The 11,483-nt window shown below is 37.3% G+C and overlaps 1 protein-coding gene across 1 annotated transcript in view; it reads left to right on the top strand.

Moving 5' to 3' along the window:
* The first annotated feature begins 1,492 nt into the window (after positions 1 to 1,492).
* LOC106880139 (voltage-gated potassium channel subunit beta-2) overlaps positions 1,493 to 11,483 on the top strand; it is a 153,501-nt gene continuing 143,510 nt past the window's right edge. Inside the window, exon 1 of the mRNA XM_052972030.1 lies at positions 1,493 to 1,627. Within this exon, the coding sequence (XP_052827990.1) occupies positions 1,605 to 1,627 (23 nt within the window). The 5' untranslated portion in view covers positions 1,493 to 1,604. The remainder of the gene's footprint in view (positions 1,628 to 11,483) is intronic.

The following is an 11,483-nucleotide window of genomic DNA, read 5'->3' as shown; positions in this document are numbered from 1 at the left end:
CTCAACTGCTAGTAGCTGAGATACCAACTTTCTATATTAATAACTCTCCAGCCCATACTAGCATGGATTATAGGCGTTAAGTGAAATGTTAAAAGAAAGTTTCAACTCATATATGTATATAAAGTAAATATACGTAATTTAAAAACACGTTTTGTCTAGCTTTGGGAGATTGCTGGGAGTTTAACCTTTCCACCACTGCAGCACAGAGCAGATGTCTCTCCAGGCTACTTCCTTGCTTTACAATGTATGCACTCAGTTATCATTGCACCAATAGAAACTCTAGTGTCATCTGCAAAATGAACTGTATAATTGAAAACTGCTTCATAGAAGTTGCTTCTCTGAGCTGTTGCAACCGCTCTTCGTTTTGCAGCTGGGATACTATTACTAGTCAGCCGTGCATACCTTTGTTTATCACTTTGAGATGCTCTGGTTTTTGTAGTGCACAGTATGTTCGTTTCTTGGCGTGCTTCCCTTTCTGCAGCTGTTTCTCTTTCCCTAGACAGAGGCATTATATTGGCTGACCTTGACATTGTAGACAAATTTGACACTTTCCTTCTAGGCGTGGTTATATACGTACACACTAATACATAAGTTCAGAAGACAATAAACAATGAAAATAACTTGATAATAGAAATTGTTTCTTAATACGACGGGCAGAAAGTAAATAAGAAATTTTTACTGAAAATAAACATTTATTCGTGTTGAAGCGAAATTTGTTACTCAGTGAACCAAAGAGCCAGTATCGAAGGAACCAGAAAAAACCGTCAACAGAAAAACACAAAACAAAGGCGGTGAGCTGGCAGAATCGTTAGCACGCCGGGCGAAATGCTTAACGGTACTTTGTCTGCCGTTACGTTGTGAGTTCAAATTCCGCCGAGGTCCACTTTGCCTTTCATCCTTTCGGGGTCGATAAATTAAGTACCAGTTACGCACTGGGGTCGATGTAATCGACTTAATCCCTTTGTCTGTCTTTGTTTGTCCCTTCTGTGTTTAGCCCCTTGTGGGCAATAAAGAAATAAGAAAAACACAAAACCGCTCCAAAAGTAAATAAGGGATACATGCTCTCACTCGAAGGTGGAACATTGCTATTGAGATAAACGGTGACTATGTTGAGAAGTGGGGATGCGATTCACAGAGGACCAGCTTCATTTTGACGTATGATATATGTTCCTGTGTTGGTAATTATACCTGTTCTAAACAAAATGGCATTACTTTTTGACTACCTTCGTATTAGATGTCTATATATAAATATATATATATATATATATATATATATATATATATATATATATATATATATATATATATATATATATGCGTATGCATATGCATATAGATGTATCTCTATGTATGTATATATTCGTATGTGTGCGTCTCAGTATACGTATGTGTGTGCGCGTGCCTGTGCATGTGTGCGTGCGTGGCTGTGTACTTTAATAGTCTCTTGGTCTAATTGCATTTCTTCTATTTCCTTGATTTCCAACAGACTATGGTGCCGTTACCAGTTAACATTTGAAATACTCGAAAAACGCCAATATAATAATTAAGTAAAGCATAAAAACAAACATTTAACAAAAGGGACAAATATGAGAAAGTAAACGATAATGTCTACCATAGTCCAATACAGGTAAGTACGACATTTTATTTCTGAGCAAGAAACATAACATCCGTGAGTTCAGTTCTCGTAGTTGCGTGTAATACGGCTCAGACCCATAAGAAACTTTTCCAAACTTTTCCAGTTCAAGTCTACACGGAGAAGAAAATGATGAGTAAAATCTATTTCAGTGTATCTACCTCTTATTTGAAAAATATGGCCATAATTGATCTACATTTGTTTACCATTTAAAGTATATTATCGAAAGTTGTCTCTTTTCTTTTTTCATTTTCATATTTATAGCTAATCCGAAGTTATATATATGTGTGTGTGTGTATGTGTATAGATTGGATAATTATTTATTTAATGCTTTCATCGCGTTTCGGAGAATCAACAAAACTGATTTTATAGAAAATGTATACCGTTTGTATACATTTTGTCCGTGTTAGTTGACAAAAAAAAAAAAAATTGGAAAGACAATGTTTTTCCCTGGCTCCGAATAAAACTGGATCTTGCTTCTGTATCGACAGCGCTCCAGACACTTCCTTAAAATATTAGTTTTCTATGTTGTAAAGACAGTGAATCCTTAGGTTTTGGTTGGTAGGATAAATGGGCCTACCATAATGTTCATATTTATTTCATCCACTATTAACAATGTAAATGAATTAGCACCGACTGAGAATCGAAACTGAGTCACAGGGGAATTTCCTGTTGCTCAAAGGTGTTGCCACTTCTCTAATGAACAATTAAGAAATGACTTATTTGCATATTATTGAAATGTGGTGAATGTCTCGGTATGTTTAATTCCCTAATGAATATATTCGTATTTCCACATATAATTGCATTACAAATTGACTGCGTAATTAATGTAGAAGAAAGTTTCATCTCCATACACAGTCTTGAGGACAATTATAATTTCAGTTTCTGCAAGGGAAATAATCGATGCTTAAACATTGTTTTGTTACATTTTGTTCTTTGGTGGTGGCTCTATTTGGTTTCTTTTTATTAATCGTAACAAAGAGCAGACTATTTACGCCTTGCAACCATCGATTTTGCACTCTCGGCGAAATAGTTGCTGCCAATGTCTCCAGTTTAAAGAAATATTTTTAATAGCTTCATTAATTTATTGATTTATTTCGATTCTCAATGCCTCCAAAGTTTCATTCAGCTAATGAAAGACGGTGATTAGATCTAGGTTCCAGGATATGAAAATAAAGTTAACTCTCGCGGGTTTTGAACTTGAATCTCAAAGAGATCAAACTAAATGCATTTAGATGATACTTTATTTTGTTGGCTATTTCTACCCCTTTCATCAATCATCTAGGTTTCCTATACAAGCAAAAGGTCAGTGTTTTACGAATAGGAAAAGTAAAGACAATTTTACAGTTAATAGGGATTATCATCATGGCAGCGAGCCGGCAGAATCGTTAGCACACAAGGAGAAATGCTTAGCGGCATTTCGTCCGTCATTACATTCTGAGTTCGACTTTACTTTTCATCCTTTCAGAGTCGATATAATAAGCACCAGTTGAGCACTAGGGTCGATGTAATTGACTTACCCCTCCCCCGAACTTGCTAGCTTTGTGTCAAAAATTTGAAACCAATAGGAATTATCACTCACTGATTCTATCTCAGGAAGAAGACAAAAATGTTTTTCATACTGTTGGTCTGTAATATTTCCAACCCTGTGATATAAAAGAAAAAGTTAGCTCAAGCAGGATTTGAACTCAGAATTGGAAGGGATGAAACTAAATATGATAATACGCTTTGTGTGCCTTTCCAGTATGTTAGTTATCTATACCTGCCTACCGCCTTCATTAAAGCCAAACAGGTTGTCACTTGGGTGTTGTTATTGGTCTACTGTGGTGATTGGTTGAGCTGATGAATGGAAATATGTTTCTGGGGTTGCGTGAAAAAGTGACAGAACAACACCAGCGAGCATTTAACAGATTTTATTAACGCACAATCAAATCAAACCGTGGTGGTCTTTTACGAATAGCAGTAACAATAATTATATACTGGGAGAGATATACTGCCTGGAATTTACAGCAAGCTTACTGATACTACATGGGACTTGCGCAATATATACATCACTTAATCTAATTCTCCTCGAAAAATTGATCGAGGTGAAAAGAAACTAACTGTAAGGATGAAGATGACAACGACGTTTGCGATCAGATTTTGAATATTGAACGTTCTTGAATGCCTAAGAAACCCGTAGAAAACTAAAAAGAAAAGTGCTGTAATTTAATCTCGAATCAGTCCAGAATAGACATACCTAAGACCAAATGTATTACAAACACGGTCATCTCTTTTATATTTTATTTTAAGAGATAGTGTATCTAGGAGTACATTTTTGAGAAGTGTGTGATATGAGGGAGATTTTGTTCTTTTTCTGGTAGGTTGAGCGACTATACAGATATTCTCCGTTGGTTCTAAATATAAGATGTTTTATTGAAAAAAGCCAAGTCATTAAGTATAAAAAAAATTCTCTTAATTTGTTCATTTGTCACTCAAAGAAATTTAATAAAATGCTTTCCTGAAAAACTTGCTGATGCGGAACATTTTTGTAAGTTTATAGACAGTCTTAAGAAATAAAAAAAATTTGTCCATCCATCTTGTAGAATTGTTTAAATATCGCCCAAAACTTATTTAGTTCTGTAATCTTAGCATTGTGTTGTTTTTGTTCTGCCCGGATCGAGTCAAGCAATGATCTAAATTATTCTGCCATGACTAACTCATTTTACTTTCAGCCATCATATATATCTAATACATTATCCTCTCTTTCTTAAACAGTAGAGAATTATTGAAGGAAGATTTAGCTGCTGTTTCTATCAGCTTACACTACCACGTAGAAGAGCTAACATTTGTCCCACTTCTAATATTTATAGTTTGTAAGTTCAAAGACAGAACGCAAGCAGCGCTTAATAGTTAAGATGCTCTCTTCGAAATCCTGAGCCTTGAGTTCAATCCCACGAGGTAGCATCTCAGTCATCAAGTATTTTTTACCTTTATCTCAGGTGGACGCAAATTTTGTGATTGAAATTAGGTGGGCAAAAACTGAGTGGAATCTCGTCAGCTGTATTGTTCCTGAAATTCTAAGATCCAGTCTCATCATGTATATTGTATTAAAGGTGCAAACGTCTATGGAATACTCACCCACTTACATGTTAATTAGGTTTCAAATTTTGGCACTAGGCCAGCGATTTCGTAGATCGGGTAAATCGATAACATAGAGATTCCAGTGATCAACTGGTGCTTACTTTATCGACCCCGAAAATATGGCGTCGGGGTGGGGGATCGAAAAATAAAGTCGATGTCGGCAGAATTTGAACTCAAAACGTAAGGAGGGAAGAATAAGCCCCAAACGTTTCGCCCAGCGTGTTAACGATTCTGCCAGCCGGCTGTCTTTGCTTACATGTTTATTTAACGAGTTCAGTTAAACAACGGAATGCTCATCGTGGAGATAGGTGAAGGATCCATCTTCTTCAGACATACTACTGCTCGACTGTAGGCAACTAAACTAATCTGAAAACTTGTGGACATCATCAATTCCTAGCTTCTCTCTTCTAAATATCTCGGGCTTCATAACGAGATAAACTGTAAGATTTATTATCGACACTGAGGTCCTTAATGTCTGAGATTTGAATTATTTATTGAATGCACTTGACATCACGGCTTCAAGTTGTCGTTGATAAAGTAAATATATATAACGTACGAGATTACTTATTACACTACTACCACTACTACTATACACGCGTGTGTGTATGTGTGTGTATGTGTACTCTGTGTCTATGTATATATATATATATATATATATATATATATATACACACACATGAACGAGAGAGAAAATGCTCATTACATATTGGCTTCATATTTTGGTACAAGGCCAGCAATTTCGAGAGAGGTTGTACGTCGATTACATCGACCCCAGAGTTCAACTGGTGCTTGTTTTATCAATCCCGAAAAGATGAAAAGCAAAGTCGACCTCGGCGGAATTTGAACTCAGAATGTAAAGTCGGACGAAATGTTGCTAAGCATTTTGTCCGGCACTGAAACGATTCTGCCATCTTAAAGGTACTGAATACATACTGATTTCACATTTTGGCACAAGACTAGCAATTTCGGGGGACCAGATAATTCGATTACATTAACCCCCAGTGCGTAACTGGTGCTTATTTTAGCGTCCTCGAAAGGATGAACGGCAAAGTCAACCTCGGCAGAATTTGAACACAGAGCGTAAAAGAGGATGAAATGCCGCTAAGTATTTTGCCCGGCATACTAACGATTTATCTCATTATTGCCCACAGGGGGCTAAGCACGGAGGGGACAAAGAAGGACAGAAAAACAGACAAAAGGATTAAGTCGATTAGAACGACCCAGTGCGTAACTGGTACTTATTTAATCGACTCTGGCGGCTACCGACGGTCTTCTTCCTATAAATATAATAAATTCTTTTTAACCGATTTGTGTTTTACTTTTTTCTTTTGGTGCGGCCCCCTAAAAAAATCCAGGTTTTGGATCTGGCCCAGATATTAAAACGGTTACGCAGCCCTGCTCTGTATAGTGCTCTCAGTTTCCGAAGGATGGTTTTGCTACACACAGTCTGGAATGCATGAGAAAATCTTTAGGCTGACTGTTAATCTTCATTCGTCAGTACGTCACAACCAGTTTTCTACGTTCGCAGTATATCCCTACCTTTGTCTCTTCTACAACAGCTACAATGATTACCTGTATTGCTAGATATTACCGACTCCAAAGCTTACTTGATTCTCCTCATTTTATACATTGACCTGCAGACGTTCCAACAGTTTTATTTCCACTTAATCTTGTAGGTTTTGTAGAAACTATGGCACCATCCTGCTTTTCTAATAAAGATAGACTTGACATGTCACAACAGTCAATTTGTTTCATAACTGATTATTGTGGGTATAATTAAGCTATGAGTCGCACGTCTGCAAGTATTTCGGAGATACACAACCAACAGTAGCCTGAAGTACATTACAGCATCTCCAGTTTGTTTGATTTCTTTTATACAATTCTTCTTTCAACAACATTACCATTTTATTTCCTTCACTTTCAAAACATAATGATTAATCGATGGAAGTATCTCGGTGCAACGACAGCAGTCCGTAATTCCATAGATCCTTCTTTAAACATCAGATTAAATCGGAGCCAATCAGTCAACAGTGCCATTGATTGCTGCCGTCTTACTATGTGAATTAACAACTTTATTATAGTTTAAGGATAGTAGAGAAATAGTTCGACTTACATTTTTGGACCGATTTATGTTTAGCTTTTCGTTTCTACTTTTTATTGATCTTGCTCTATTTCTTTTAATGCATAATTGGACCAGAAACGATGTAATTAGGGCAGATTATGGAATGTACAAACATAAGGACATAGCCACACGCACACGCACAAACACACGCACACGCTCGCACGCAAGTACGCGTGTACGTACGGACGCACACAGAGTCTGTTTTCACATATTTTTACAGAAGACTTTATCAGCTCTCCCTAAATCCAACCAGCTCATGTATATTGCAGAACAATTATGGTTTCCTCATTTGAAGAAAATCTCAAGACACCAAAAGATACAAATATGAACGATAGCATTATGTAATCTTCTCTACTCAAGGCACAAGACCCGAAATTTTGGGGGAGGGAGCCAGTCGATTACATCGTTCCCCAGTATGCAACTGGTACTTAATTTATCGATTCCGAAAGGATGAAAGGCAAAGTCGACCTCGGTGGAATTTGAACGTAAAGACAGGCGAAATACCGCTAAGCACAGCGTACCGCAGCTGCCTCAGCATTCTGCACTTTGTCTGAGCCGTTTACGCGGTCCGTCGAGCTGGAGTGGAAACGGATATCGTTCGGGCGTCTTCTAACGCACTGCAATGATTTACCGCCAAACGCAGTTTCATATAGAGTACGAGCAGAAAACTAGAAAATTGGATCACGCGACGGCTTGACGCTGATTGGTTGCTTAATAGACCGATCACGTGAAAGTGTTGAAGTTTGCACGTGATGTCTGACTGCTACACATCTAAAACATATCAAAGAGAATCGGAGTGATGATTCACTGCGTGTCCAGGAATATGTATAAAAGAAAATGATTCTGGATAAGAAATTACTGCGACTAAAGACCAAAAAAAAAAAAATGACAGTGGCTGGATATGTTGTTGTTGCTGTGATGTTAATCCACTATATTGTAACGGCGACGTTTCTCTCTTGACATTGTAGACGTGTAGCCAAGTTTCTGCAACTGCAATGACAAATTTCCTATTTGCATTCCAATGACAAACAATTCTTTATTTCAATTGAGCCTCGATTCTCTCTTTCTTCATCTGTCAACAAATTTTTACAATAACACGATGCGTCTTCAATTATTCTATTAAACCATATAGAAAGCACTTTTACAGAGGCCTACTTTTCGAAACACTTTACGAACACACTGGTAAACGACTTTTTACGAATAACAGGCTGCACTTTCGCAATGGGCTGGCGTTCGCAGTCTGGAAGATCGACCACGTTTGAGATCGTCTTCAATCGATGACCTTTCTGATTTGAAATTCTATTCATGATAATACAGCCCAAAACACTCTTCCTGTAGAACCATTGCAGCGTTTGATCAGTCAAATTTTAATTAGGAACAGAATATCACACAAACAAGTTTCTCTTCCAAATGAATTCGCTGTTCAATATACTCACTCAAGCATGTGTGATAGATGACTAACTAATGTACCATGATGTGGTTAGTATTAGATTGAAGGTCAAAATCACACATACACGGCACAGCTGTCACCACCACGCTGCACCGCCTAGGGTTTTAACAGACGAAATTCTTTTTGGACAAATTCATATATATATACATATATATATACGCCATATACGCCAGCTTAATTTTATTCGTCCTTTGTCGAAAGACATCTGTTGTTATGTCCCGTTATTATTCCTACTGTATTTGTGTATCATTGTTCGTTTTTCCGTCCTTGTTTTTATATACATTCGCTGCTTTCTTCCAAGGAAACTAATGCTCTTAGCTTAGTTTTTCCTTGGGGCTGGCCAGATTAGAGAAATATTGAGAATAACCAGCCGAAATTGTAAGGATAATCTGGATCTCGACTGGAGAAAGAAAACTCCGAATGACCTGTCCGTGTTTTCTTTGTATCGTCCATCTGGATGTTTTGTGTTCTTGTCTGATTCTATATTACATATATATATATATATATATATATATATATATGTGTGTGTGTGTGTGTGTGTGTGTGTATATAAACACTTGTGTGTTGTATCACCTGCGTTCATAATCGCATTACTTATAGAAGGACAAAGAGAAACTTCAGAGTAACTGTCAAATAAATAAATAAATAAATTAATTAATTACTATACCACATTATGGTTGTAATTTATTCCCTCTACAATAATTCCAACCAATATATGATGTTTATATACATACATCGGTCTGATATATATATATATATATAAAATAAAAAAACGTACATGAAGAACAAGAAAAGGACGTACACAGTGACCTATACAAACATACAGAAGCATATTACACCTGCACGCACATACGCGTGTGCACACACACACTGACACACATACACAAATTTTGATGATGGCGGTACATATTTCCTTTGTGCCGTTTATCAGAAAATGATTCCTTCCGTTTATTTTTCATTGTTTAATTATTCATCATTTATTTGTTAGGCCTTGGAAATTCAACGGAAAACATGACACTACTCTTTACAACAAGTTTCCTTTGATTAATTGAGCCACCTCCGCCGCTACCACGAGTACTTAGAATAAACAAAGAGCTACCACCAACGCAGGAATCAACAACATCATTCCAGTCGCAAAGAAACAGACGTCACCACTGCCGCCATCACCACAACCATTATTGACTAATAGCACCATTAACCAATACCACCACTTCAATATCAAAGAAACAAACGTTACCACCAACTAGCATCACAAAAAACCGTGACCAAATGTAACAATTACATTTTGAATGTTAAAAATTACGAAGAGAATGGCCACGTTCAGTTTTCCCAAGAGTTGAATGACAATTTTTAAAAATATAAATTCTAGTAAAATAAAAAGGAAAATTCTCCACTGCCATCTTCGTAGCACTACCACAACGTCCATTACCACTGTAGCGGTGGTTCAAAACCTAACCGCTTGATAACTGGTCATACATCACGACCTAACTACAGTAGTTTCCCGTGATCGGTTTATTAAGTAACCAATTAGCAACAAGCCACCGCGTGATTCGATTTTCTAAAATGTTCTCCTTGCGCCATTTAAAAAGGTGAGTTTTAGCGTTAATCGCAAAATGTTGAGGCAGCCGCATGCGTCTTCATTCTCACCACAACCAACTGATTAAGACAGATTGCAGCTAGTAGACAGGAATTTTCGTTGCCACGAATATAGCGCAATTATTTTCCAGCTGTGATGAGCCAGCCACAGATTGCTATATCAGTTAACCTGTCGTAAGCACTGAGGAGTATGTCCCTGTCTGTAAGCAATTATTGCTGTTAGTATTTGTAAAAAAGCAAAAAAATTAAAACTCTATGTGCAGTAATAAAATCTTGTTGTCAGTCACTTCTTTACGCAGCCCGAGAAATACATTTTCATTCACCAATGCAACAAACAGCAGCAGCAGCCACCACCACGACAATTGCCAAGCGACACAACCGTGAGGAATATAAAGGATTTGATCTGACCTCTGAAATCATTAAAATATTTAATCTATGCATATTTTATATTACAGATCATATTTTTAAAATTAAAACACCAGCTAATTTTTCAAGATATTTCACAACGGACGATAAAAACCAAATATTAAAAAAATAGTAAGAATTCATTTTAATCAGTTTTAGAAAAGTTTCTATTTTATGCTAAAACGTGAGTTTTTCTGAGCGTAGTCTCATACTCTAAGCTTCAATTATAATCTCACATGTTAAAGTTGAACTCATTTATATACTGCAGATATTTAAATGTTTATTTAAAATTTTACTCAACAGAAATAAGATATCTTCAGGAATAATGAAAAAAGAATTTTTTAAAGTGTAATATTAGTAGTAATGGTAGTGACTGCAACGCCACCACCAGTAACTGACACAACTAACTGACACCCTAACAGTTACGACGACGACGAGGGCTCCAGTTGATCCGATCAAAAGAACAGCCTGCTCGTGAAATTAAATTGCAAGTGGCTGAGCACTCCACAGACACGTGTACCCTTAACGTAGTTCTCAGGGAGATTCAGCGTGACACAGTGTGACAAGGCTGGCCCTTTGAATTACAGGTAGTACTAATTTTTGCCAGCTGAGTGGACTGGAGCAACGTGAAGTAAAGTGTTTTGCTGAGGGAACACAGCGCGTCACTGGGAACTGAACTCATGACCTTACGATCGTGAGCTGAATACCCTAACCACTCAGCCACGCGCTTTTGATACAACGATTATGACAACAGGTAAACATCAACACTTCTTTCCACAACCTCCCGACCTTCATTTCCGTCATCAATGCTATTGCAATCGACACTACTACAATGACTTCTTTTTCTTTTTTTCCTACTCTAGGTACAAGACCCGAAATTTTTGGGGAGGGGCCAGTCGATTAGATCGACCCCAGTACACAACTGGCACTTCATTTATCGACCCCGAAATGATGAAAGGCAAAGTCGACATCAGCGGAATTTGAACTCGGAACGTAAAGACAGACGAAATATCTCTAAGCATTTCGCCCGGCATGCTAACGTTTCTTATTTCTTTATTGCCCACAAGGGGCTAAACACAGAGGGGACAAACAAGGACAGACAAAGGGATTAAGTCGATTACATCGACCCCAGTGCATAACTGGTACTTAATTTA

This window comes from Octopus bimaculoides, chromosome 12, assembly GCF_001194135.2.
Source record: "Octopus bimaculoides isolate UCB-OBI-ISO-001 chromosome 12, ASM119413v2, whole genome shotgun sequence".
NCBI classification, from domain to species: Eukaryota; Metazoa; Mollusca; class Cephalopoda; order Octopoda; family Octopodidae; genus Octopus; species Octopus bimaculoides.
This window is presented reverse-complemented; position numbering and strand designations above follow the sequence as displayed.